This window comes from Syzygium oleosum, unplaced genomic scaffold (assembly GCF_021117445.2).
Source record: "Syzygium oleosum isolate NSW1041296 unplaced genomic scaffold, Sole_v2.1 Sole_v2.01, whole genome shotgun sequence".
In the NCBI taxonomy this organism is placed as follows: domain Eukaryota; kingdom Viridiplantae; phylum Streptophyta; class Magnoliopsida; order Myrtales; family Myrtaceae; genus Syzygium; species Syzygium oleosum.
This window is the reverse complement of record NW_026607485.1, coordinates 26081908-26107747: the sequence shown is the minus strand read 5'-3', so window position 1 is coordinate 26107747 and position 25840 is coordinate 26081908. Positions and strand designations below refer to the sequence as shown.

Genomic DNA, 25840 nt, shown 5'->3' with positions numbered 1-25840 from the left:
TACAGGCAAGGACTGGATGAGGAATTATCGCGAATCAAACGCGGTTTGTTCCTAGATTGTGAACCAAGGTGAATTATAACATATTTACAGCTCGAAATGTAACGGTTTGACAAGAAATGAACACGGTATCATTAGCAAATGAATCCAATGGAACTTGCCTCAATTATAGGAATTATCGCATCAAACACGGTTTGTTCTACAGTCTCGAAATGTAACGGTTTGACGAGAAATGAACACGGGTATCATTACGACACTCTCCTATATGAATCTACATGTTCAATGGAACTTGTCCAGTCCAATAGTTGTCCGTCCGTGGTTCCACGGACACGTACAGGCAAGGACTGGATGAGGAATTATCGCGAATCAAACACGGTTTGTTCCTAGATGAATGCGAACCAAGGTGAATTATAACATATTTACAGTCTCGAAATGTAACGGTTTGACGAGAAATGAACACGGGTATCATTACGACACTCTCCTATATGAATCTACATGTTCAATGGAACTTGCCAGTCCAATAGTCGGTCCAGATCGGTCCGGTTCCCCCTTGGGACCGGGAACCGGACTGACACTCCTGGAAACCGGACCCAACTGGCCGGTTCGGTCCGGTCCAAGCGGTTCCCAATTCGGACGGTCCGTTTTGCACACCCCTAGACTGACTTGGGATTGCATGAACAAACCCACCGGACCAAATCCAAGGACATCAGAACCTCCAATAGAAGCACTCTCCAAATCAAATACCGAACTGATTCTAGCAAACCAAGAGTAAAGCAAAGACTGCAGAACCACGAACATAGCAATAAGCATTCCATATGGCAAATGAGTTGATTGAAAGTTTAGAGCGATAAGCATTTCATTGTACATCAGAAAGTCAGAGACTATCAACCTTGTCGCAAGAATTACACCGATGAAAACACTCTCTCCAACACATTAGAAGCACTACTTCAAGGTAATAGAAGTTCAAAAACTACTAGAACAGCCACGGCATTGCCTGGAGGAGATCACAAAAATCTACTACACCTCATTTTGGATTCCTCAGAACGATGATAACAGAGTCTCCCCGCAGGAACATTTTGCTGATGAACCTATCTTTGTTGACAGGCATGGCTTTCTTCTTACCCTTGCCGGTTTTTGGCACCTGAAATTGATGAACACTAAATGAATAAATTTAACCAACTTGAAAAAGATAAAACACATCATAATTAATTGACAGGGAAAGACAACCTCAGTCCACATCTCCCTAACATTTTCAAGAACCATGTTGCAGTGTCGATCAAAAGCTCTCACGCGACCCAGGAGCTTCTTGTTGTTCCGGCAATTAATGAGCACCTGAAAAGACGATGAATCATCAAAAACTTACTCAAAGCCACGTTAGCGTTGCAGGTATTGGATTGATGAATACTAACTCATTCACTCCAAGAATTTTGTTTGTCGAACAATTAATACAGACTGACAAGCACAAACAGATCTTTAAGGTGCTTCCCAGATCGATACCACCAGGACTTGTGCACACTAAATACCTAGTAATCAGAAACCATCATGATTCTGAAGTAGAGTCCTCTTGGTTAATCCATGTGCAACTACCACTTACCTCAGTGTACTTCTTGCTGAATAAAAAAAGAAAATTGTATTCCAGTCTCACAAGATTAGGTTCTCTACCATCCTAGTTGTCGCACAAAAGATTCTCCACTAAAATGTTTAGCTAAGTTTACTCATCAGTACTCTGTACCATTTGGTAAAAAATATCTGGTCCATGAAAACATCACTGTAGATGAAGAACTTATGTGAGGAAACACTAAGATATAGTACCTGGGTATTGTTCTTAACACTCATCATCAGCACTGACAGTGGGCCTGTATTAAATTCCTCTTCCTCATTCTTGCCAGCCTGTACCAGAAGGTGAGAGCTCAGTCATTGCGAAATTATATTCATGATAATGAGTACACTCAAAAGTCAAATCAAGCACAAATTTAAAACACCAAATGTAAAGATACTGAGATCAAACAGTTGAAGTATTCCCCCCCCCCGGAAATAATCATATTATAACCAAATTCTAATTACAGCGACAAGTTTTAAATGTCTTTGTCAGGCGGACGTCCATACATTCCTTTAAGCAATCATTAGAAGGGGAAATTACAAACTTATGTTTTCTTGCAGATCTCCAGTTATATCCATTAAATGGGTTTATAATGCACGCGCACAATATTTCACTGGAAAAATAGCATGAAGATAAAGCTTATGATTTCCAACGAGCATTCAATCTGGAAAATTTGCAGTTCACAGTACACATGAATCCTGTCATGACTCATTATTTACTCATGTAGATCACAAAATCACCTCATAAACAATTTCAGTGCAGAAGCATTTACAGTAAACAGAAAACCCTCAAAGGATAGCAGAACAGACTAGTTGAATCAAAAGCATGAGATAACAGAGATTTGTAAGATCACTTACGGTGGCATCTTCCTCCATTGCTCTACTGCAAGAGCAGAAAGATGGAAAAACAATGTGTCAGAGACTATCCTTGATTACTACTACAAAATGTACGAAGTAGAAAAATTTTGATAACAAATAGATGTCTACCTTCATGTAGTAAAAAGCAAAAGCTGACTGAAAGGAACATCTATAGGTCGACAAAAAATAATAAACAAGTAAAGGAACCCTAAATCCTAATAAAAGGGGGAGTTCATTGAGATCATACTACTACAAGAAAAAGTTACTGCTTTAAACGAAAATTGAGAAAACTGCAGTCATCAATTGGCAGACACACCTAAATTAGGAATTACAAACAGAAAAAACAAGGGCTACGCCCCCAACCCCGTACCCCATCTCCAAATAAAAAAGGAGGAAGAAACACAAAATCAACCAATCTACCTGTTTAAATTGATGGGTTAGAGTCGACACGACCTGATTAGTTGAAAGACTATTATTTCCTCGTTATTCACGATTGAGATTTTAATTGACTTAACGAGTGTGTAATCTCTATATTTTATAGATTACATACAGGGAAATATACTGAAAATTTTCAGGTCGTATCGATGTCTCGACGGTAAGCACGCAAATCACTGTTGGGTTTGCCGATCCGTTCTAGTATACCCTTACGTAGGTCGTCAAAACGACACAAACACATCTGGCAAACAAGAATTTCCACCCCTAGGATGAAGCTCGTAATCATGACAGCTGACAAATAGGGCAAGTGCCCCCAAAATAGGAAATCAGAAATGAAATTCAGTACAGCACATTAAGAACTTCTTAAATGCCACCGACAGAGAACTTCACAGGACAAATTGGATGGTGAACCGGTTATAATAACTGACATATGGCGGAATGAATTATGCAGGAAATATCTTTGAAGACTCAGTATCCATCTTTTTCAACGATATAGCGGACTGGTTTAATTAGGAAATGGATTAATTGATTTGTATCGGGTCAAAAAGTGGTAGGTGCACCCACAAGCATATCTGCTTGCTTAAAGCATAAAGTGTCAAGGGATGACAACATCGCAGATTTAACAACAAAGAGAAAAATGTAATCCATAGCCTTGAACTTTCAAATTAAGCTTTTGTTGATGGATCAAAAGATGAAACTCCGGTTTATGATAAACAAGTAGGAGTCCCTTATTCCACCCTCTGTTTTTCGATCTATGCACATCGGCTTGTCCATATCTTACCAGGTGGCAACAACTTGGCAAGTGAAGTAAACCCATGATAAACATTAAACAGAGAAAAATCAAGTTCTAGAAGACTACTGGACCTTGACACCAGTGATGCACATATTCGAATGGAGTCACCTTTTCACCTAAAATTTCATCCCGACAGCGTTCTCTCTAGGCACAGGCATACCCCTTTACTCACAAAGCATAGGTTCCCAAAACAGATCTCACAATTTCCTACACTAAGCCCCTCATATCTGCAAATCGGCAAATACATGCGCCGTCGGCTACCGCAGCATTGCTACTCAGTCAAGGCTCTCGAGCAATAAAGACTAAAAACTTCACACGAGAAGGCAAACTATCCAGGGAGAAAACGCGGCGGCCGGCAAATGATTCGACTTAGTTACAGCCCTACACCGCCCTCGAAAACACGCTCCCTAAGCGACGGAACCATCCCGCCAGCTAACCCGCGCCCTAGCTAAACCCTCGATCGCGAACACGTTAGGGTTTTCTCAAGCGACAAAGCAGAGCCGCGACGAACGTAAATTGAAGATCGCGAAACCGAGATGGAAAGGGAAGCCTCGGCGTACCTCATGTCTGCTCAGGAAAAAACCAAGCGTGTACCTGCAGAGGAGAGCGAAACGGGAGTTAGGGTTTTCGACGGCGCGGGACGGGAGAGAGAGGCTCGACAAAGGCCAAAAGAAAAGTGAAACAAAAAAAAAAAATCAAAACTTTCGAAGCCAAATGGCAAAGCGCTAACGTACACAGAGAGACGGAGAGACAGAGAGAGAGCTCACCGGCGCAGTTAGGGTTCCGCCGCGGAGGTTCCTCGGGGAGGCTTTTGCTCTCCGTCGCGACGGTGGAGGAAGAAGAGGGAGGCTACTGCGCGGGGTGTGAAGAAGTAGAAGAAGACGAGCCCAGACGAAAGGAAAAACGAGAAATCGCGAGGGTTTTAGATGTGGCTGGGGAACGTGTACGGTGGTGATCGGAGGTAGGCAATGATGAGATCTGACGGTGGACGGCTGCTCCTTACTCTGAGCGCGGAAGCAGCTTATCACGCGCCGTGGCCCCCCACGGTCAAGTAGGCCCGATTTTGGGGCGGGTTTGGGCCTTTCGAGCCCAAGGCCCGAACTTTTCCGGGCCCCGGCGACTCTTTCGGCTTCTTGAAGAGCCCGGCCCGAAAGCAAATGCTCTGAGAATTTTTAAATCCCTGTCTTAAACTCAAGACATGAACACCTTACACTAGGGGGAGTGTCGTACGTAGTATTTAGATTGTAAGGACCTAAGTAATGAGTGACGAGTAAATCGCGGAATAAGCGCGCGTGACCGGTTAAATTTTTGCTAAAAACGACGTGCTGCGTGTGCTATTGCCTTCATCTGAGGATCGTCGAATGCTGCTTAGGGGATGTAAAGAAGTTAGAAGACATGTAAATTCAAACAGAAATTCGAGAGAATTTCGAAACTCTCGCGACGAGAACAGAAAGGAAAACTTGAAAGTCATGACCCTTTTATAATTAGGAGGTGCACACTTTAGTCACAAAGTCGATGTGTTATGTTTGTGTTCATCTTGCTCCCCCAATTAATTGATCCACATAGGAGGTCGGATCCATTTCCGTGGATCCATTCCCATCACGGAAATGGATCCGTTTCTAGTTGGATGATTTCATTTACCTGAACAGTGAGAACCGGTGTTTTTTAACCTGGACCGGCCAAAGAATCGATCTAGCTTCCGGTTCGGGGATCCAATGTTAAACAAAAGCTCTTAGCTCGATCGGGTTTCGGAGTTCGGTGTGCATGTTTGGAGTTAGGGCTTCCAGTTAAGCCGCCGGCTGGTTATTGAGCGCCCCGGTTATCAACTAAAAAACCGGACATCATAGTCCAGATAAGCTTATCCGACGTCTTATCCACACCCTAATTTGGTCTAAAGTGTACCGCCCAATGCCACATAAAACAAGCTGAAAAGGTTTCGCCAGAAGCGATCAGCCTAGATGTTACATTGCAAAACCTCAGCAAGATGTCTCACCAAAGCTCTTCGTTTAACGAAATGTCATATCGGGTTTAACTTCTGAAGTTGTGTCTGTAAACTCAATCAGTGACGAAGTGCATGTATGCTTCACCAATCACCCGATAGAAAGCTTTCCAAGTGTTAGTAACTTGAATCCTTTTCAGTAGGATCATACAGCCTTCATTATTCGTTAACATCCAACGAAAGTCGAGTTTGCATTTGGATGGTCCATCGGGTTTCCACACGAAAACGTTATCTGGGAACGTCTTTGTGAGCCTCTCTGTCTGAGCATCACAGTGTCAAGACAGAGATCACATGGCAGAGTGCTGGGACAAGCGCCGCCCCTTCAATCCGCACAAGTAGCTTCCGTTCCGCTGCCTCCGCTTGCCATTCATCACCGCCGCCCCCGGCAAGGACGTGGCGAATCTCTCGATGAAGCCGCTGTTGCTCGATGGGAGGACGGGGTTGGCGGGGAAGGAATCTGCGTCGGTGTCCATGTTGCAGCGCCTGTCGAGCCAGGCGATGATGTCGGAGAAGACGATGTCGATGTTGTCGTCGGGCTCGCCGGAGGTGAGGCCGTGCCACATGCCAGGGTAGAGGCGGATGGTCTTGTCCCTGCTGCTGGCCTGCTCGTACAGGGCCTTGCTCACTTCCGGGTCCGTCACCACGTCCGCTTCCCCGTGCAGCACGAAGAACGGCAGAGTCACCTGCATTGCAAAGAGTCATCACCATCCTAAATCAAAGCTCGAGCAGCCACAGAGAAGACAGGTTTGCGCACTCAACAACGCTGCTTCGAACCGATATACCACAACATATTTCGTGCGGCTCTCTAAAACAACAATTTGTGACAGATTTGCATCCGTCACCGCGAGCGAATTAATGTGGAATGACTCAGTGAAACATAGAGCCTTCTAGTTGATAATTATCATTAGGCGAAAACTCTGGTCTTATTGACAGAACAAGAGAAGTACATGTCTCAATTTTGTTTTCAAGATCTTGATTGACATCAGAATGAGTCTGAAAATGTCCTGTTCACAAATTGGACACAAACAAATCGAGGTTCGGGTCTATAGTTCCGAAGCCAGAAGTCAATCTATCTAATCAAATGTTGGCTACTGCCTCCTGGAAATGCATGCGCAAAATGTCCAAGTTTAGCGGAAATGATTCGATGCTTCTGTTATCTGTTAAGGATGACTTAGAAAAAGAGACAAATTGAGTATGATGAGACTGCGGCGAAAGTGAAAATATCAAGTGTTACCTCATGTAATGTGTCTTCGAGTCTCATGCTGACTCTGAGCATCTCCAATGCCGTTTTCAGCCGTGGCTTGTCTTGATATATCAACTTGTTGCTTCTCAACTACAAGCATCATTGGAATCACAAGCATAATGTCACTACCTATCTGCTCGGCTGAACCAAAACAAAAAAATCGATGCACGAAGTAGAAGCAGGCAATGTTATCGACCTGTTCTCGCTTGATAGGGTCTTTGAAGGCAGAATCGATGACATCCTTTGTTGGGACTATCTTCCATTTCGGTATGATCTCTTCCACCTTCGTCAACAGGTTCACCACCACCGGGTGCGGCTTCACCTTCTCTGATATCTGCACATTTTAATGTCATGCCAAAACAAAAGAGGCGTCACTGTGTCAGATCGGCCGAATTGATGAGATACCTAATACTTGCATAGTCGGATTCGAGTTAATGGCCATCCACACAAGCACTTGTTGTTACCTTGCACATGGGCGCCACGAGAACCGCGCCAGTCCAAAATGCAAGGTCTTTCTTGTGGAGAAGCAGCGCAACAGCTCCTCCCATGGACTCTCCATACAGGAACCTGCTCTTGCCTCTGTACTCATCTTGAGCTGAAACAATGTTACAGAGTTGGCCAAAGTTAAGTAGGACACACTGCATTAGGTCTCATTCAGAAAGAACCAAGTAGTAAGAGATTGTGCCTTACCGCAAACGGACTTGAAGAAATCATCGCAGTCATTGATTATGTTATCGAACTTCTTGATGTAACATCGGGCTCCCATGGAACGGCCGTGACCCTCATAGTCGATCCCAAACACCCCGAATCCTGCTCTGGCCAATCTTGTTCCACATTCTGCCAATCATATCACCAAAACCACACAAATGGATTGAGCTCCAAAACAGTGTCTCCATTTCAGATCACTTGCAGTGTACATTACAATGAACCATTCTGGGATTGAAACGAGCATGCGATGTCCACAGCTTGTCCCGTTCCAAACCGTGTCCCCACATCTCCAAACAGAAACGAAAGAGAAAACCACCTATTTAATTAACATCTGTGGTATGCTTTATTATGAGTTTGCATGGCCAAAAGGTGAGTTTCCTCTGATTCAAGTAGTTGACAAATTTTGTCACACAGTATGTAACATTGAACTGAATTAGACCGGCCCGGTTTAGCTACATGAATAGCTTAAATATGGAAGATCAGTTAACAAAGGAGCGGTTGCTCTGTCCACCTGAATCATCCCAATTAGTCTGTACTTACATTTCCATCTCAAAACAATGTGCACACAAGTAGTCGCAAGGGGAAATGTTTCGAACAGGTCGCTCGTGAACATAATCATCTTCACGTGACGTTAGACAGAATCAAAACTCCCAGTTACATTGGGATCGTCAAGACCGATTGGGAACATCTAAATTATGAGGAAGGGGACAACGAAAGAAGCCTTGAATAGGATGAGACTGATGATGAACAAAGTGATAAATTATGACGAGGAAAAGTTCAAGGATTGGTCAAGAATGGGATAAGAAAGAACAGGACAACCAGCGCCCATGCCCGAGAGACAGGCCACAAAAGTCCACCAAACAAGCCGCCTTCATGTCCTGAAACCGATGAACATGGAAAGAAGATAACAGGGAAAATTGTCCAAACAGTCCTTAAACCTATTGCACTTTCGCCAATTCAGTCCTAAACCTTTCAATTTTACCAATTGAGTCCTAAACTTTTTCATTTCTTGCCAGTTGAGTCCTAAACCTTTTCATTTCTTGCCAATTGAGTCCATTGGGCCAAAATTGACCGAAAATCGCTGACGTGGATGCCGAACGGCCACGTGACACTGACGTAGACATTTTTAAATAATATTTTAATAATTTTATGATTTTTATTATTATTTTTTTCCTTTTCTCTGTTTTTTTTCTGGGTTTGAAATTAGGGCCGGCGAGGGTGGCCGGCCGACCCTCGCCGGCCACGGGCGAGGGCCGACCGACCCTCGTCGGCTCTGGGGGAGAGACGCAACGCCCTTGTCGGCCAAAGCGAGGGCGGGCAAGCCCTCGCCCAGATCCGGCGAGGGTCGCGACGCCCTCGCCAGAACTGGCCAGGCGAGGCACTCGAGCCACCGTGTGACTCGCCTGGGGCCGGCGAGGGCCGCCAAGCCCTCGCCTGGCCAGATCTGGCGAGGGCGTCGCGACCCTCGCCGGATCTGGGCGAGGGCTCGCGCGCCCTCGCTTTGACCGGCGAGGGCGTCGCGGCCCTCGCTCAGAGCTGGCGAGGGCCGCAACGCCCTCCCCTAGAGCTGGCGAGGGCCGCCGGCCCTTGCCCGTGGCCGGCGAGGGTCGGCCGGCCACCCTCGCCGGCCCTAAGTTGAAGCCCAGAAAAAAAACAGAGCAAAAGGAAAAAAAAAGAAGAAAAAAGCATAAAAAAATCATAAAATTATTAAAATATTATTTAAAATATTCAAGTCAGCGCCGCGTCGCCATCCGACGTCCACGTCAGCAATTTCCGGTCAAAATTGGCCAGATGGACTTAATTGGCAAGAAATGAAAATGTTTAGGACTCAACTGACAAGAAATGAAAATGTTTAGGACTCGATTGGCAAAATTGAAAGATTTAGAACTGAATTGGCAAAAGTGTAATAGATTTAGGACTGTTTGGGCAATTTTCCAGAAGATAACGTATCCTATCATATATCTGTTCCGTTCTAAAACGTTCAGGTTTGGTGAAGGAGATGGCACCAATCATAGCAGTCGTGCGAATACATAGACATGGCGACACGACCGAGTTACGATTCCCCAAAAGATCTAAGCGATACTGGGCACAATGAAAGGGAAATTTAACGTACCATAAGGATAGGACAGGAACCGTTCCGATAAGTGAACCTGATAAAAACGACACATACCTAGATCCACTGAATAATTGATAGCAACTTAACCTAAAGACGTACACGCATAGTTTGACTTTGATCAATATTTCTTTTCAAGAAATCCAAGATTGTAGGATCTGTTTGTTCTTGAGTAGAGCACTAGGGGTGAGCGGTTCCTGATCTGGTCCGCTCCAACCCAAGAATCGGGAACCGAACCAGGAGGACTGGTTCCCAGTTTCTAGGACCGGGGACCGGATCGGATAGTCTTGAGACCGTGGACCGGACCGGACCATCGGTCCCGTCCACTCCGGTCCGGTTCTAATGGGACCAATCACTTATTGGTAAAGGTAAGTGGGAATTGGGGAAATTAGATTAGGTTTTCTATTTTTTTCAAAAATTTTAAAAAGTAAATAAATATATATGAAAAAAATTAGAAATATATATATTTATCGGTCCGGTTCCTACCCTAGAACCGGGAACCGGACCGCCCGGAAACCGGTTTCACTTTTAAAAATCGGGAACCGGATCGATATTCCCGAGAACCGAACCGAACTGATCGGTCCGATCCCGATTTGGACGGTCCATCTTGCTCACCTCTAAGGAGCAGCAGCGACCAATGATGTATGTTGGGTGAACAAACATCGTACAACAGATGGCCCAACTGGAAATGTGGCGGAGGATTAATAAGGAAGTTGGAGGACAGTCAACAAACCAGCCTTTTCTCCCAAGGGAAGAACAGGAGAGAGTGGTTGACTTTCCCCTCGTGAACTACTATGATTGACAGCGAGCGATCACCCCCCAAAATCAGCTAATTAAGAGCGTGGGGTCCCATCGATTAATCTCGAATCCACGTTGAAAATCTGATCCCAAATTATTTTCGAGACGCATGTTAAATATACATAAAAATACAAACTTTTTGTTGATAGAGCGTTTACGTATAAATTAATACGTGTCCTTGACATGTTTTGGGGGTAAAGCTCACGGGAAGTGACACGGTGCACCCAAGGCAAAAGCAATTGGATAAACTCTTTTCTAGATTGTGATCTAGTTGAAGGAATGATAGCAGTCCTAGATCATGAAGCAGACCACAAATGAAATATTAGATTAAAAGAAGAATTTTTCATTGCATTTTCTTTCCGTGGCCATCAAAGTTAGTATTGTATTTGCTTCTAGCAAGCAAAGGTAGAAATCACAAAACTTCATCAAGGTCGAGTTTGTAAATATAGAGATTTGTTGAGACATGACAAACGACGTGGTGAGCAGCGACATCCTGATTTTTTTCTGAGGATCAACAGAGGTAATGCTGCCATGAGCAGTCAAGATATTCAGACATATGGATTGCCGAAACTACTTCATCATCAACAGAGAAAGAAAAGGAGCTCAAGAAGAGAGAGAGAGAGAGAGAGAGAGAAGAGGAGAAAGTTGCCGAGAAGAAAAAGGAAAGAAAGGTATACTGTACAGTGACAACATTCGCATTAAATTACCTCTCATGAAGCCACTGCACTCCATGCCATAACCTGCAAACGCCATTAAATGTCCTAACTTTATTTGTTACTCCATCAAACCCCACCAACCAAATTTCACAGACAAGCGCACAGAGAGAGAGAGAGAGAGAGAGAGAGAGAGAGAGAGAGAGAGGGGGAGGGAGAGACCATGGCAAATGAAAACCAGTGCTCTCGGAGAGGACGAGCACGGCAACCATCTGCAGGTGAAGAGCTGAACCCCTCTGGCGTTCTCTACGTACTCCTGCACGCGCACCCCCCACATTTCGTCAGACATCAACACAAGCACGACTCGCATCAGCTCACGAAAGTAGTCCCAAAAAAATCTTAATTTATGCGCAACACATTCTGACACGGTTAAATGCAAGAAAGACACGAAGCATGCGTGTATCTGTGTATATTACCTCCTGGTACACGATCTCCTTCATCCTCATGCGCGGGCAAGTAACATAAGATTATGTGTCGAGTCCAGATCGAGCGGACCGAGCGACCGATGTAAAAAGGCAGGGTGACGAGAGCCGAACTCGAACTCCCGCTCAAAAGGGTCTTCGAGGAGCGCGATTTCAGAGGCTGGAAGGAGAGATATATATTATATCAACGTGTGCTTTTCTTCCCAAGAAGAAGGAGAGGGCAAAAATGGGGAACTTCGTGGAGAGGCAGAGAGGTAAACAATACTTAAATGAACACAACACAGGGATAGTTAATGTATTAAAGAAGCTCTGTGGGGAGAGAGAGAGAGAGAGAGAGAGAAGGAGAGGAGGTGATGTGGAGAAATGGAGAGGGAATTGATTCGCCTGACTTGCGTGCAGGTGGTGGTGGTGGGGAAGATTATATATATAGGAGAAAGGAGATGTGTGGATTTGTGGGTTGCGACCGAGGGAGTCTGAATCGCACGATCCATCCTTATCACGTATCCCAATAATTATGAGGCTATCGACCCATCTAGTTGGGAAAAGGAAATGGAAAAGGAAAAGGAACTATGTTATAGGTACATTAGAATCAATGCAATTATTATATATTGAAGCATGGACCGAGTAAGAGAAAAGTGCTCGCTTCGATGACGAGAGTAAATTTCCCTGTTTCAATCGTGTGCATACAATCCCGTGCTCACTTCAGTACCGCGTGGCTTTCTAATAAAATTGGAAGTCTGGAGTTCTCCCCTCTCTCTCTCTAATCCTAGAAGAGACCAATCTCGGCTCTTGGAAGCTTAAGCTCTCGAGAAGTCACGATTCATCTCCAATGGTGACTGATCCTGTCCAAATCGACCCTAAAGAAGCAGTCTCTGCAGCTCTAACTCCACCTTATAAGCGCAAGCCCAGTCCCCTCCCTCGACGCCACCGCCTTCATCTCCTCTCGTCCCCACCTTGGCTCCACTGTCTTCATCGACGCCTCCTCCGGCCTTCACATCCCCTTCCCCGAGCTTTGGCGCTCGTTGACTCCCTCGCCTCCTGCTTCTCCCCACCAGCCTCTCCACCGTGGGCGTCCCACTCCAATAACATTAGGGGTAAGTATGGTCCGGGTGGGCGATTCCCACTCTAGAATCGAAAATTGTCTACTAAGAACCGGTTTCGAAAAATTATAATTGGGAACCGCTCATTGGTTTCATGGATTCGTTCGGGGACCAGACTATCGGTCTGATCCGGTTCCCGGATGACTACTTGGAACCGATCCCCAATCACTACAAAACTACATTCATCAATTAATAATACAGTGAACCTAATTTCTATCTAGGCTCCTCTTCGTAAGGGCAAAGGTAAGAATAATAAGAAATCTGCGTGAGGGACTTGCCTTTCAAACACGAAATGATGTTGTGATTTTATGATGAATACTCCCATTTTTTCGACATTTGGTTCCATCTCTTGCTTATCATTCGACAGGAAATGATATTATAATTTTAAGATGAATACTCCTATTTATATATATACTAGTCCAGTCTGGATAAACAGGTGGGCGATTCCACGCCTAGAATTGGAAACAAGATCGATACTCACCGGTTCCAGTAAATTAGAATCGGGAACCATGGAAACCGCCGGTTCCAGGCCGATCTGGTCTAGTTCCGGACGATCTGGGCGATTTTCGACTCCTTTCCTTTACACACCCCTAAACAATATTGATCCTCCTCATCATGTGATGTCATTTCTTTAACTCGTTCTACGGTGGACTCCACTAAAAGCATCAAACTGGAAAATGGCGTCACATAAACTTTCGCCCATCGGGTGGAAATAACATATTATGTAGGGGTATGCAAAACGGGCCGCCTAAATCGAGAATCGCCTGAACTAAAGCAGACCGGCCGGTTTGGTCCAGTTCCGGGAGTGTCGGTTCGATTCCCAGTTCCTAAAAGTGAAACCGGTGTCCGAGCTATCCAATTCCTGATTTCAAAGGGGGACCGAACTGGATCAGACCGGACTGACTACTTATACTTTTTTTTATTTTTTATTTCTTCAAAAAAATTAGTAAAATATGAACTAAAATCATGTACAACGCTTTCCTCATATCGTTGCGCCAAAAAGACATTTCACTCATCGTTTCTTCCGTCAATATGTTGAGATTTATCACCCTCTCTCGTTGTGATGGGAAAAAAATAAAAAAAAAATGACCGTTTCCATTTGATCAAACCGGACAGTCCGGTCCTAGGACCAGGTCCAGTCCCCGATTCTCAAAATTGGGAACCAGTCCTCCTGGTCTGGTTTCCGGTTCTACCTTGGAACAGAACCGGATCAGGAACCAATCACCCCTATTATTTTGTGTAATAAAAATGATGTTTGGAAACCCAAAAAATTTAGAGAATCTTATCTATGATCCTTGAGTAATTTCACGATTAGTGGTACCAAATGCAATTATATTTGCATTAACGAATGATAGCCCATGCGATTACACAATCAAGAATTGTGTATACTTTGATGTCGTGACTCAATTTGAGCACTAGAGGAGATTTTAATTGATCGACTTCATTTGACGTGGAAAAGTCGATTAAAATAATAAGTCGATAATGATAATGTTATCTCATAAGAACAGAAATGATCAACAACATCGAATGGTGCGGCACATATATCCTTCTCGTTCAGTAGGTTCACATGTTGTGTTAATTTGAATGAAGGTCACGCAGGCTAGCTAGTTTGAACATTTTTCAAGATTCGAGTTTCTGGTAGTTTCATCTTTCGCACGTTGGCTTTTATATTTCTATAAAAGCATCTCTTCATGTGCAAAGCCGCCAAAAGAGTCGTGTAGGTGGCCCTTATGACGTGCTTATCAACCAATCCCCCGTGCAATTAGAAAAAGTACATCACATATATGTCAACGTCGCAAAATCTTATGTCTTTCTTGCCTAATTATATCAACAAATTTGCATGTGTACAAATCAGGAAAATTTCATTTATGCGATGGTCAATGTCATTACATCGAGCGATATAGATATGACACAATCAAGTTCGCAGTGGACGGTGCAATCGGACCATAATTCTAGGTAGTTCCAACTTCCAACGAGCAAAGATAATTTATTGCGACCGAAGCAGCTTTTACTCCTGCTCAACGATCCCCACAGACCCTTTCATTCAATGTCTTTACCACCTTCTCCGGACATTGGCTCAAAGCCCAAGTTAACAAGAGAGCATATCTTTTGCAAAGGAAATCTCAAGTGATGTGTGTCATCCGCATAATGCAATGATATCAAAAGCCCATTCATTGATGATAGAAAAAATGACATGGTCCATGAATTTGATTCAATATGCAATATCGTCCCTAAAATCTTAATTTATTTAATGTGAGTAATGAACTTTAGTTCAATGTGTTTTTTATATAGTTTAACGACTACATTGTACATTTACCGATAGAAGGGACTGCATTAAATAAAATAAAGTCTAGAGGCGACATTGCATATTGGACCAAAATTTATAGACCATATTGCACGAATTAAAAGTACATGAATCACATTGTACATTAGATCAAAGTTCAAAAATCATTTACGTTATTATCCCTTGATAATATTATGTCACCATTTTGAGTGAGATCGGTGCTGCACATAAGATCAAAAACCTTTGAACATTTGTTTTATACTTGTCAACAGAGATGATTCAATCCATCACAATACCGAGAACTAGTCCTGATTCGGACACTTGTACGACCCCTTCAAGGTATCGATCTTTCCACCGTAACACGTCTTAATTCCTATACAAAGTGTCATAATATTAAAAAAACAAAACACCCGAAAGAATTTTTAATTAGCAGTTGATATTCATTATTTTGGATTCGAACGGCAATTAACCCCGACAGATGATTCTTTGTCCCGTGTGATTATCAAAGCTAGATTCATGTGCATGCCTAGCCTTTGGCCTAACGATCTTGTCCCAAACACCAAGTGAGCCAAACACACACCATTGCAGTCCTCATTCTGGTTGAAGTTTATTAATGGTTGGAGACTCCTGTCATGGTGATCATTCACTGTGGGCTATCTGTGATTCGAACCACTTCCAACACTCGTGCTCTTGTTCAACCCCCAGTCTTCACCCCCATCATTCCTTCGTATAAGTTATGCAGTACAACTAAGTCAAATTACAAATTTTGGATCGATGAAGCATGACCTTTTCCCATTTTCGATAGTTAATGGTGGAGTATTGACTTAGATCGATGAAGCATGCCTCTTTTCCGTTTTCGACAAGGGTCCAAGCTCTTATCTCGACGGAACACCAGATACAAATATAAAACTACGCGCAGAATGCATGCAGCAGCAGATCAGCTTTGTTCTATAGTTTATGCCAACTCTTACCTCAGTCTACTCATTCTCTCGCTGATTGAATCTGAAGATCATCTCGTAAAAATCATAAAGCCACTATGTATACGCGATATTTCATACACGTAAATAATTGTTTTCCTGCACTTTGATAAAGCTTATGATTTTTGCAACCAAATCAGCAACCAGATGACGAGAGGACTTCTTATCCCCTTCTTTGTTTCATTGCCAAAAGAATCAAATCTAAAATCAGCCTGGAAATTGTTTATCCTAGATGATTCTTGAAAACCAAAAGATACCGACAACTACCCTTGGTGGAACTGGAAAAATTGCCTCTTTCTTCGGCACCGAGGAATTATCTGACCTGGTGATTCTAGTTTGTTCTGGAAAAATCAGCGGCAGCACTGCAGACAGAAACTAGGCAAGCCATCCCAAGTACATGCGTCCGGCTTCTTGTCCCTGCAGCAACAGCTGCCCCAGCCACAGCTCCCGCGACCAGGCCATTTACCTGTATGAAGAGAACAAGAGGTCAAGATAATTTCAATCTGAAATCGAACTCTTCCCGCAAATAGCAGGAAGGAATTAACCGTCATCAACTTTAATGGGCAACGATGAGCTTACTTGTCCCAAGACATTTTTTAAAATAGAGAAACGTAACCCATTGAATGTCATCACACCGCATGTGATCCTATAACCTTCTCTAATCACTTTTATGACTACAGTTAGCCTCAAATCAATCTGGCTCAAATTAGCAGCAACGTAGTCGCAAAAGCAGATGATATCTTCCACCATGATATGAGTATGATACTTTTCTTGTGTAATCCTCTTATCAAATCATACACTATAAAAATCTTGTACATCTGAAAGAAAAAAAGGGACAGATGTCTCTTGTAGAAAGAATATGATATGGGAAATCCAAGGCATCTTTGCCCCTCTCGCAGTCCAAACCTATTCCCAAGCAAAAGATAAAGACCAGACCCAAAATGCATATGCAAAGAGTCAAGGACCTTAAAAGTTTCAACAGGGGAAAAATGTACGAACACCTAATTTACGTATTGTGCTATCTCAGTATACGACCGGCACAAAGATCTTGTCAGAAGTAATAACTCGGGTGTGACATGATACCGTCATATTTCTGCTTAAAATTTTCCTCCTAGGATATATTTCCCAAAAGGAAAAACAAGGAAATACTCAGTTTTAAATGGAATAGCTAGCATCATGCCTCGTTTGGCATGGTGAGATACTAAGAACTAATATCTGAATTGCAGCCGAAGCTAGATCAGAAAATAAAAATTTGGCTTCTAAGGCCACTATAACGGTGAGTTCGAAATACTTTGCATAGCAAGACTTTGAGTGATGAAGCTGGGTAACTGCTTCAAGCTTGGAGCTTTGCAAAGGCAGGATTTAAGTTCAAAGAACTTCAAAATAATTTTACCAAACACCACAATTTTCACTCGAAGGACTTTTAGAAGTGCAAAACTGCCAACTTTTCCCAAACTCGCCTTAGGACTCGTGCCAATATTTGTTAGCCATTTCTGGGGGAAAAAAGCTTGTTCTAGTGATGACAAAGCCGTCGATCGATCAACTTTGACTCCACAAGGGGGATCAATATCATGACCCCCGGCCATTGATGTTAGATGTTTAAAAAAACCACTTGTCATACGAAACTGACAGAGACTCCATATTCAGGAATTTCATGAGTGCGGTTGACATTGAATACACACCCTAAAGCGCTAAAGGTTGTCTACATTGATGGTTTTCACTATATCCTCGAAGCTCAACAGCTAGCTCAAAGGCTGGCCAGCACAAGACAATATACTGTATCCACGTTAAAGGATTCATTTCACATGCCTAATAACTATAAGGACAAAGAGCCCTAAAAGGATGCCAAGGGATTTAGAAAACTAGAAAGCAAAAGAGCACTACGTGCCAAGTGTTAATCATCAGCAAGAAAGACATCATGATATCAATACAAAGCTACAGAAGGTAGCCAAATCAACTTCCTAACCCTGTTCATTCTTTTGCAGATTACTCTTGCAGCTACGTTGCCATATTTAACAAACAATACAAAAATTATCATATGCCTCATGTATGGCAGCAGTACTCCTTTAACATGTTAACAAGCATCTCGAAGAAATCCTTGCGACGACAACAGCAAATGAAGGCCAGATGCTCTCAGCAAAACTTTCGAAGTTCCTCCACAGATATATGAATGGTCAAATGCATGTAAATACCAACAGGACTTAAGTTGTCGTAACTGCGTAGTTTCTTCAATTTGAATATCAGCTCCAAAACAGGAAAACATGTTGCTATGATACTAACCCAATCATCCCGCCTTCGGTATCTCTGTATTCCACAGCGTGTCACTGTAAAAACTCCAGCAACCAGTCCTAACAAACAAGATTACAAGCATAAGGTCGAGAAAAATCGAATCTCTTATTCACCGAATCAAAAGAAAATCTCAAAATGAGAAGCAGGTTGAAACATGGTCATTAAACTGAAAAAGAAAGCCCGGCTACTCAAAAGTATATGAGCAAGATCAAAATCAATTACCAAGGACAAGGAAAGATAATGCTAGTTACATGAGAGCGTGAATAAGCTAAAGCAGGCATCTGATCAACTTAGTTCAGGAGGCTTCCCTCAAAGTCTGCAGGGTCAAAGGAAAAAAAAGGCATGCATCACTGTTCTTCACTAGTCTGAAAGACACTTTTTTCAAGCGAAGAGACACCTAAATTCGAAGAGAGACCCATTATCCAAATTCGTTCATTTTTTGGAATTCTAAGATGACATATCCAAGTATAACACTACGGGACAGTAGACTGGTGATCACAACATCTGCATATCTCCTAATCTGATGCAATTACATTGCCTGCAAGGATGTAGCAATCGTGAATGAGGAAAATTTTGCCACTAAACACTACTCAATGCCACGAGAGCTTGCAAAAGACAGAAACAATTCTCTTCTCTTCCAATCCACAGATGAGCAATACAAATGTCAAAAACAATTAGCAAATTTCATTCATTCAATTCATAAAGAGAGAGCACAACGCTTGTGCCTGTCCCAAATTGCAGTCGCGGCGAATTTTTACCGCATTGGAAGCTGAACTTGCCGACCGATTTCGCCTGCCAATCCAATCGACGCAATTGCATAAATAACCATCAACCGAAAAGCGAGCCAGTACATTACAATAAAATGAGGTTAAATCAACTTCCATACCACAAAGTACGCGCGAGGTATCCCAGAAAGGCCTGCACAAGATTACCAGAAAAAGAAAAAAGTGAGAAAAGCAAATGGAATGGCGAAAAGATGAAATTTTGAGCGCTGCAGCAAAATGGGTTCTTGATTGAATCCACATATACCCATTTTCCGAGCATCGTATGGACCTATGCATAATCCCCAGATCGCTCCCGCCTGAATCAAGAGACACGATAAGGCATTCAAGATCAAAACTTTCTTCTCTCTTTTGCGGTCAACGAATAGAGTTGTCTCTAATCTTAACCTTGCTCGTCACGAGCGAGCTGCTCGCAGGAAGGGAAAAAGAGAAGAAAGAGCGAGAGCGAGCGAGAGTCGGGGAAAAACTCACCGTTCCGACGCGGAGGATGGAGTCCACGGCGAGGGAAGAGCAGGGAACCACGTCGCTGAGCTCGTCCTTCATCTCTCATTTTCTTCCTCGGCGTCGGGATTCAGCAGAAAGCGACATGGGAGTCGCGCACACAAGAGCGAAGCAAGAAAGAGTGCAGGTTTCTTCCTGGGAAGAAGCAACAGCAAGCATGTAAGAAGACGAGGACTCGCCGCCGAGAGAAGACCCGGAACGAATGCACAGAGGACCCGATTGGGACTTCGGTTTCAGAAACCAACATGAAACATGATCCCTAAATTGCAACTCAACGTGTAATGTAATATTTAAATATTTTAATTTATTCAATGTGATTTATGAATTTTTGATATATGTTCAATTTAATTTATAAATTTTTTATACATATTTAACTTAGTTCCTAAATTACATGAAAATATTCAATATTATCTCTAAATTTGAATTAATGAAAGAATAACAACGAATATTTTTATATAGTTCAAAGATTAAGTTGAACATGTACTAAAAGACTGGAATCGCACATTAGGCTAAAACTCAGGGACCACATTAAATAAGTCAAAATTGCAGATATTACATTGTACATTGAATCAAAATCCATTGATCATTTATGTCATTATCCCTTCTTTTATATGTCATCTTTATATCTTTAGATAAATTCATTTTCCATCTTATATTTTATTTTCCATCCATCCTAATCCTTATGTTATTTTCCAAATATAGATTAATTTTTTATCCTCGTACTTTTAGAGATGTCCAATTTCAATCCTAGCTTTTTGTTATAATGACCAAACTAATCCATATAAAAAATCCATGCTTTTTGGTGGGAAGGGTCGCGGACGAAAGCTATAGCTGGGGTGTACCGAGACTCCCACGGGCTGTTGATTGAGGGTTTCGCGAAGAAAATCCGTGCTTCGTCGGCGTTGGCAGCGAAAATTCTGGCTCTGCGAGAAGGATTGTCATCTGTGACTTAGGCTCCGTTCGTTTGACGGAAAATGACCCATTTCTGGAAAATATTTTTTCGGAAGTCATTTTCCGGGAAAATGTTTTCCCTGGAAGTCATTTTCCCGTGTTCGGGAAAATCGAAAAAGTTTTGAAAAACATTTTCCGCCGTTCGGCAAGTAAAATATTTTCCAGACTTCACCACTTGGGCATGCACTTGCCTTTTATGCATAGGATTTCTAGTGAGCTTAATGCAAGCATCATCATAGAAATGGTTGCAATTCTTGGATCAACTCGCTGTCACCTAGAATGGAGACTCAACACAAACAGAGCAAACAGAGCAAACTCATATGATTCCAGAACGATGGCATTTTTGGATCCACTCGTTGTCACCTAGAATGGAGACTCAACACAAATAGAGCAAATGAAAAGTGATGTCTAAAGATCTTGATAGTATAAGATTTCGACAATTATGCATAAACAAGAAAGATATCAGAACACTACCAATCTTACCAAAATGAGGTATTGGACATTCTTCAGAAGCCAAATTTTGATTAGCTAGACATGAGGAAGGGAGAAAATTCACAACTTCATATCCAATAAACAACATAGAATCACTTCACAACAAAGGGTAAGCATTCTTTAAGTTAAAATGCATAGTCCACACTGAGATCACTAGTCATAGAAAAGCCAATACAGACCAACCATACATCAAACTTCATCTCTCGGAGTACTAACACTAACAATATAAAAAGAAACAATACATGAGTCTTTTGACAACAAAGCTCTACAAAATATGTCATTGTTCTCCTTTGGCTAGAAATTTATCAATCCACACTTTCTTAAGATTCACACTCTTCACCATGAATGCTTTTCCAATTTTTTCATTCTCAACTAGGTAATAAAAAACCGAACCAAGGGAAACTTCATCATAACCATCCACCTTCATCACCTCATTGTACAATTGAGAGTAATTGACGCCGCTTTGACCCAGTGATTTAATCGCCAATGCCATCTCTCCAAGTTGTTTTGAAAATGGAGCATATTTATCATTATTGTCGGAACATCTTCATCTTTTGTGGGCCCTCTTTTCCGAAGGCACGGTAGATGAAGATGCTTTTGATCCCTTCATCAACTCATCAAAGTCATCGTCTAAATCAATGGGTGAGGAGTCAACTTCCGTTACATCAACATCTCCGAGCTGCTTAGCAAAGCTTCCGGTAGCCATATCTCTCCCAACCACCAAAGACATCTCATCATACATATCAATCATCTTATTTAGATACTTCTCATGAGAAGGATGGACCTGTCAATCCAATACAAATAATCCATAAAAAGTCAAACGAAACAATTTAGATCGTCGTAATATGCACAATATTCATTCAGTTATTATAAGTGAAATGGAGAGAATTTGAGCTATTTTGAGTAGGCAAACATAACAAAGATTCAGTTTGCCCCACCACCAAGCTTCTTTTGCCCCAATTCAGTTTAGTTCTCTATGTGCTAAGGGATCATGGCTGGACAAATTGACATTTTGTGATATAGATGAAAATGATAGGAAGGAATAAGATAACAGCAGATAAGAAGCGAAACTGACTATACTCATCTGTTTTCAGATAACCTAAGATAATATGGACATGGTCTGGATTGTGTGCGATTTGGGGACTGATATTTGGCATCTATAAATGCTGGCTCTATAACCGTACTGATAAGAAAGAGTGATAAATGTAGATGAAGCTTCACTTGTTAAGGATTTTGTTTTCATCATTTTGCTGGTTCTTCATTTGGAATTTAGCCTAGACAATCCACGAACAGATTTTGGCAATGTGTTATCATGTTAACCATCATCCATTTGATGTTCAAAATGAGCATTACTGAACAGAACATCTCTAGTAATTGTGTTATTTGCCTATGGTGTTATTTCTGTCATAAGAAGAACTCTGATCTACCAATTATCAAGTTCAGATGGATCACTGGCATGGATACAAACGGCCTCCTAGTGAGCAGGAATACTCCAATGAGGTTGAAATCGGTTCTGGTATAGAACCCACAGAGGAGGAACTTTCTAATCTATCACAAGCCTATAACAAACTTTGGGAACTTGACTTAAACTGATTGATACCAGGCAAGGACTATCAGATAGATTGTGGTGAGGGAAAGAAGGTCTATCAAAAGGAAGACAGGGCACAGGGAATCTTATTTAACTGGCTGAATGAAGATGTATTCAGAAAGCCTACTTACTCTCGCTCTTGTTCTCTTCTTGATAATTACAATTCAAATGGAGGTTGCAAAGAAGTTGTGAGCAGTAAAGCAGCCATTTCTCATAATCGCATCTCAGATATTATATTTTGGCAGAGAGCAAAGCAAGAATAACTAGTTATTGCAAAACACAAGTGCATCTTAAGATTCTACACCGACCACAATATTCAGATACAGGAAAGCAAAAGAACTTTTTGTTACTGCATACCCAAGTTCTTGTTGAGGGTCTTGGTGAACTGGTTCAAAGCTGGCGGAACCTTCAACCTCTGCCTCAGAATTCTCCTCTTCCTCTAAAAATCTGAACAAACTTGGGAACTTGATGAATGGCTCCCTGAACAAAAAGGAACGCCAAAAAGCAAACTTGATCATGTCAACCCGACAACATAACAAACACCTAAAGATCTAACGAACTCCGTAACCAATCCGACCATTCGGCCGTCCCCAACCCTAGAATGCAACATTCCCGTCAGACTCATCAACAACGAATCGACGACACGCTCAATTAACCAACAACCCGAACAGCCAAATAGACGAAGACCTAACTGCTAATAGCGCCTCGGCGTTCCTCGGAATCGCGTCTCGATGGGACGAGAAGATTACCTCGGAATCGCGTCTAGGTGGGACGAGAAGAGGGACCAGACGAAGCGCGAGCCAGCAACGGAGAAAGAACGGATCTGGAGATGAGAGACCAGACGAAGTGCGAGCCAGCAACGGAGAACGAGTGGATTCGGAGATGAGGAAGCGCGAGCCAGCAATGGAGAACGAGCAGATCTAGAGATGAGGGACGAGACAAAGCGCGAGCCAGCAACGGAGAACGAGCGGATCTGAAGATGAGGGACGAGACGAAGAAGGCCTGAGAGAGATGGGAAATAGAGAGCGACGCGAGAGGAGGCAAGGGCGAGAGGGCTTGAGGGCAACGTGAGGGCAAACAAGAAAGAAGGGAAAATGATTTCCTCTTTCTCGAAAGAGGAAATCATTTTTCCCAGTTTGCAGAAGGAATTTACCTGATTAGTGGAAAACGTTTTCCCCAGGAAGTTATTTTCCGCCCCCGAACACCGAAAAATTCGGAAAATATTTTTCCCCAAACGAACACAGCCTAAGATACGGGGATAAGGGATTGTACGAACTGAACTGAGCAAGGAGAGGACAGACCTGCATGTGCTCATCTTGACTGACTCCTTCTCAGCTGTGGAAATGATTTTGGGCCAGACTGAAAGCCAATGGGTTGTTCACTCCATTGTCATGGATTGCCAAAGGCTCATGGCCCATTTGAATGGGGTTTCGCTAGCCCACTGCCCCATAATTGCAAATCAAGTCGTGGATTGAGTGGCGAAGGCCCTTCGGACGGATTCTCTTGTCCTGAATTGGACGACTAATCCCCCCACACTCTCCATGGTCTTTATTATGTTTTGATGTTGGATCACTTATGTGTCTCAAACTCAAGCTAAGTTAATGCAAGTTATGATCTTTATTGACAACAAAAAAAAAAAAATCCATATACGAAATGAGGATTAAAAAACTAATCCGCCTGACAAAAAACTAATCCTTGATATTATAGATCGCCAAAAGAAAATTAATCATTCTATTATTCTTCGACAAAAACCCTAAGTACGATCATCGCATTTCCGTTTGAAATCTAATGAAAATGTCTGATTAAGACAAACTATTGATAGATGATGCCTGCATGCACAAGTTGGCCCAATTAGAATCTTGTTAGTATCTGAAAATGGCGAAGAAGAAGGAGAGAAGAGAGCGGCGTTAGAGAGAGAATACAGTGTGTCACTAGGTTTGACACACTTCTTCTATTTAAAATAGATAATCGTTTACATTAGATGGGCCAAGCCCTAAACACCAATAAACAACCATAAAATAATAAATAAAATAAAAAGAAAGAGAGAAGGGGAAAAGCCCACGTGATTTAACACTCCCCCTCAAGCTGGAGCATAGATGTTCATCATGCCCAGCTTGTTACAAATGAACTCTATCCTCTTTCCAAGTACTCGATTTTGTAAGGATGTCAGCAAGTTGATCACTGGTCCGAACATATCCAAATTCGATGACATTCCTGAGCAAAGCATCTCTGACAAAGTGACAATCAACTTCAATGTGTTTAGTCCTCTCATGAAAAACTGGATTATCTCTAATATGTAGGGCTGACTGATTATCACACCATAATTTAGAAGGATAATCAACGGAATAACCTATCTCCGTCAAAAGTCACTGCAAGCCCATATAATCTCAAAGAGTTGTACTTGCCATTGAGCGATACTCGCTTCGCAACTAGACCGAGAAACCACATCTTGCTTCTTACTCTTCCACGAGACAAGATTACCACCCATAAATATAGTAAAACCAGATGTAGATCGCCTATCGCCGGAGATCCACCTCTAATCCGCATCACAAAATGCTTCGATGTGGGAATGTCCGTGATTTTGATAGATAACACCCTTCCCGGGATCCTTTTTTAGATACTTTACAATCCGCAGAGCAGCCTCCCAATGAGGAACACGAGGGTCGGGCATAAACTGACTAACAACACTAACCGGAAAGGCAACATCAGGTCTTGTCATAGTGAGATAATTGAGTTTTCCCACTAATCTACGATACCTCTCGGGCTCTGGAATCGGGGCACCTTCTTGCGGCATGAGCTTATCACCAGGAATCATAGGGGACTCGCAATATTTTGCCCTGCATGCCCCGTATCTTGCAATAAATCTAACACATATTTTCTCCGAGACGTAAAAACACCATTCTTACATTTAGAAACTTCAATACCAAGGAAGTATCCTAGAGGACCGAGATCTTTGGTTTGAAACTGACTGTTTAGAAACTCCTTGAGCCTAGAAATGCCTGCTAAGTCACTGCCAGTGATCACAATGTCATCCACATATACAACCATATAAATACAACCTGCAGGAGAAGTAAGATAGAAAATAGAACTATCCTTAATACTGTGCTTCATGTCAAAATCCCGTACAACAGCTGTAGTAAACCTGCCAAACCATGCACGAGGTGACTGCTTAAGACCATATAAGGAGCGACGAAGCCG

General features: G+C 42.5%; 3 protein-coding genes across 5 annotated transcripts; all 3 read right to left on the bottom strand.

Annotated features, from left to right (window-relative positions):
- Positions 1 to 782: 782 nt before the first annotated feature.
- Positions 783 to 4570, bottom strand: LOC115666537 (uncharacterized). 2 transcript variants are annotated; one of them, XM_056302379.1, is made up of 6 exons: positions 4450 to 4570; positions 4243 to 4276; positions 2455 to 2479; positions 1810 to 1887; positions 1225 to 1329; positions 783 to 1138 (listed from the first exon to the last, which is right to left on the bottom strand). In XM_056302379.1, the coding sequence occupies exons 2-6, from the start codon at positions 4245 to 4247 to the stop codon at positions 1022 to 1024; spliced, it is 330 nt and encodes a 109-aa protein (XP_056158354.1). In that variant the 5' UTR covers positions 4248 to 4276; positions 4450 to 4570; the 3' UTR covers positions 783 to 1021. The 2 variants fall into 2 exon arrangements, with proteins under 2 accessions (XP_056158354.1, XP_056158357.1); XM_056302382.1 differs by lacking the exon at positions 4243 to 4276 and having other exon boundaries at positions 4450 to 4501.
- Positions 4571 to 5669: 1099 nt separating this feature from the next.
- LOC115666536 (caffeoylshikimate esterase-like) lies at positions 5670 to 12172 on the bottom strand. Its single transcript, XM_056310130.1, has 8 exons — positions 11673 to 12172; positions 11419 to 11512; positions 11251 to 11283; positions 7615 to 7761; positions 7389 to 7519; positions 7121 to 7258; positions 6916 to 7014; positions 5670 to 6364 (listed from the first exon to the last, which is right to left on the bottom strand). The coding sequence occupies exons 1-8, from the start codon at positions 11700 to 11702 to the stop codon at positions 5969 to 5971; spliced, it is 1068 nt and encodes a 355-aa protein (XP_056166105.1). The 5' UTR covers positions 11703 to 12172; the 3' UTR covers positions 5670 to 5968.
- Positions 12173 to 16123: 3951 nt separating this feature from the next.
- LOC115694095 (outer envelope pore protein 16-4, chloroplastic) lies at positions 16124 to 19844 on the bottom strand. 2 transcript variants are annotated; one of them, XM_030621221.2, is made up of 6 exons: positions 19582 to 19844; positions 19358 to 19409; positions 19215 to 19246; positions 19087 to 19120; positions 18320 to 18387; positions 16124 to 16505 (listed from the first exon to the last, which is right to left on the bottom strand). In XM_030621221.2, the coding sequence occupies exons 1-6, from the start codon at positions 19651 to 19653 to the stop codon at positions 16371 to 16373; spliced, it is 393 nt and encodes a 130-aa protein (XP_030477081.1). In that variant the 5' UTR covers positions 19654 to 19844; the 3' UTR covers positions 16124 to 16370. The 2 variants fall into 2 exon arrangements, with proteins under 2 accessions (XP_030477081.1, XP_056158896.1); XM_056302921.1 differs by having other exon boundaries at positions 16334 to 16505; positions 18256 to 18387.
- Positions 19845 to 25840: the final 5996 nt, after the last annotated feature.

Excerpts from the sequence above, each read along its gene's own strand:
- LOC115666536 (XM_056310130.1), bottom strand. The coding sequence starts at position 11,702 with ATGAGGATGAAGGAGATCGTGTACCAGGAG. Across the intron at positions 7,520-7,614 it reads TTTCTTCAAGTCCGTTTGCG|CTCAAGATGAGTACAGAGGC; the intron begins GTAAGGCACAAT and ends ACATTGTTTCAG. Across the intron at positions 7,015-7,120 it reads ACCCTATCAAGCGAGAACAG|TTGAGAAGCAACAAGTTGAT; the intron begins GTCGATAACATT and ends TGATGCTTGTAG.
- LOC115694095 (XM_056302921.1), bottom strand. The coding sequence starts at position 19,653 with ATGAAGGACGAGCTCAGCGACGTGGTTCCCTGCTCTTCCCTCGCCGTG. Across the intron at positions 19,247-19,357 it reads ATACGATGCTCGGAAAATGG|GCCTTTCTGGGATACCTCGC; the intron begins GTATATGTGGAT and ends AATCTTGTGCAG. Across the intron at positions 16,506-18,255 it reads CAAATTGAAGAAACTACGCA|GTAAATGGCCTGGTCGCGGG; the intron begins GTTACGACAACT and ends CTCTTCATACAG.
- LOC115666537 (XM_056302379.1), bottom strand. Across the intron at positions 1,888-2,454 it reads CAATGGAGGAAGATGCCACC|GCTGGCAAGAATGAGGAAGA; the intron begins GTAAGTGATCTT and ends CTTCTGGTACAG. Across the intron at positions 1,139-1,224 it reads TTAGGGAGATGTGGACTGAG|GTGCCAAAAACCGGCAAGGG; the intron begins GTTGTCTTTCCC and ends CATCAATTTCAG.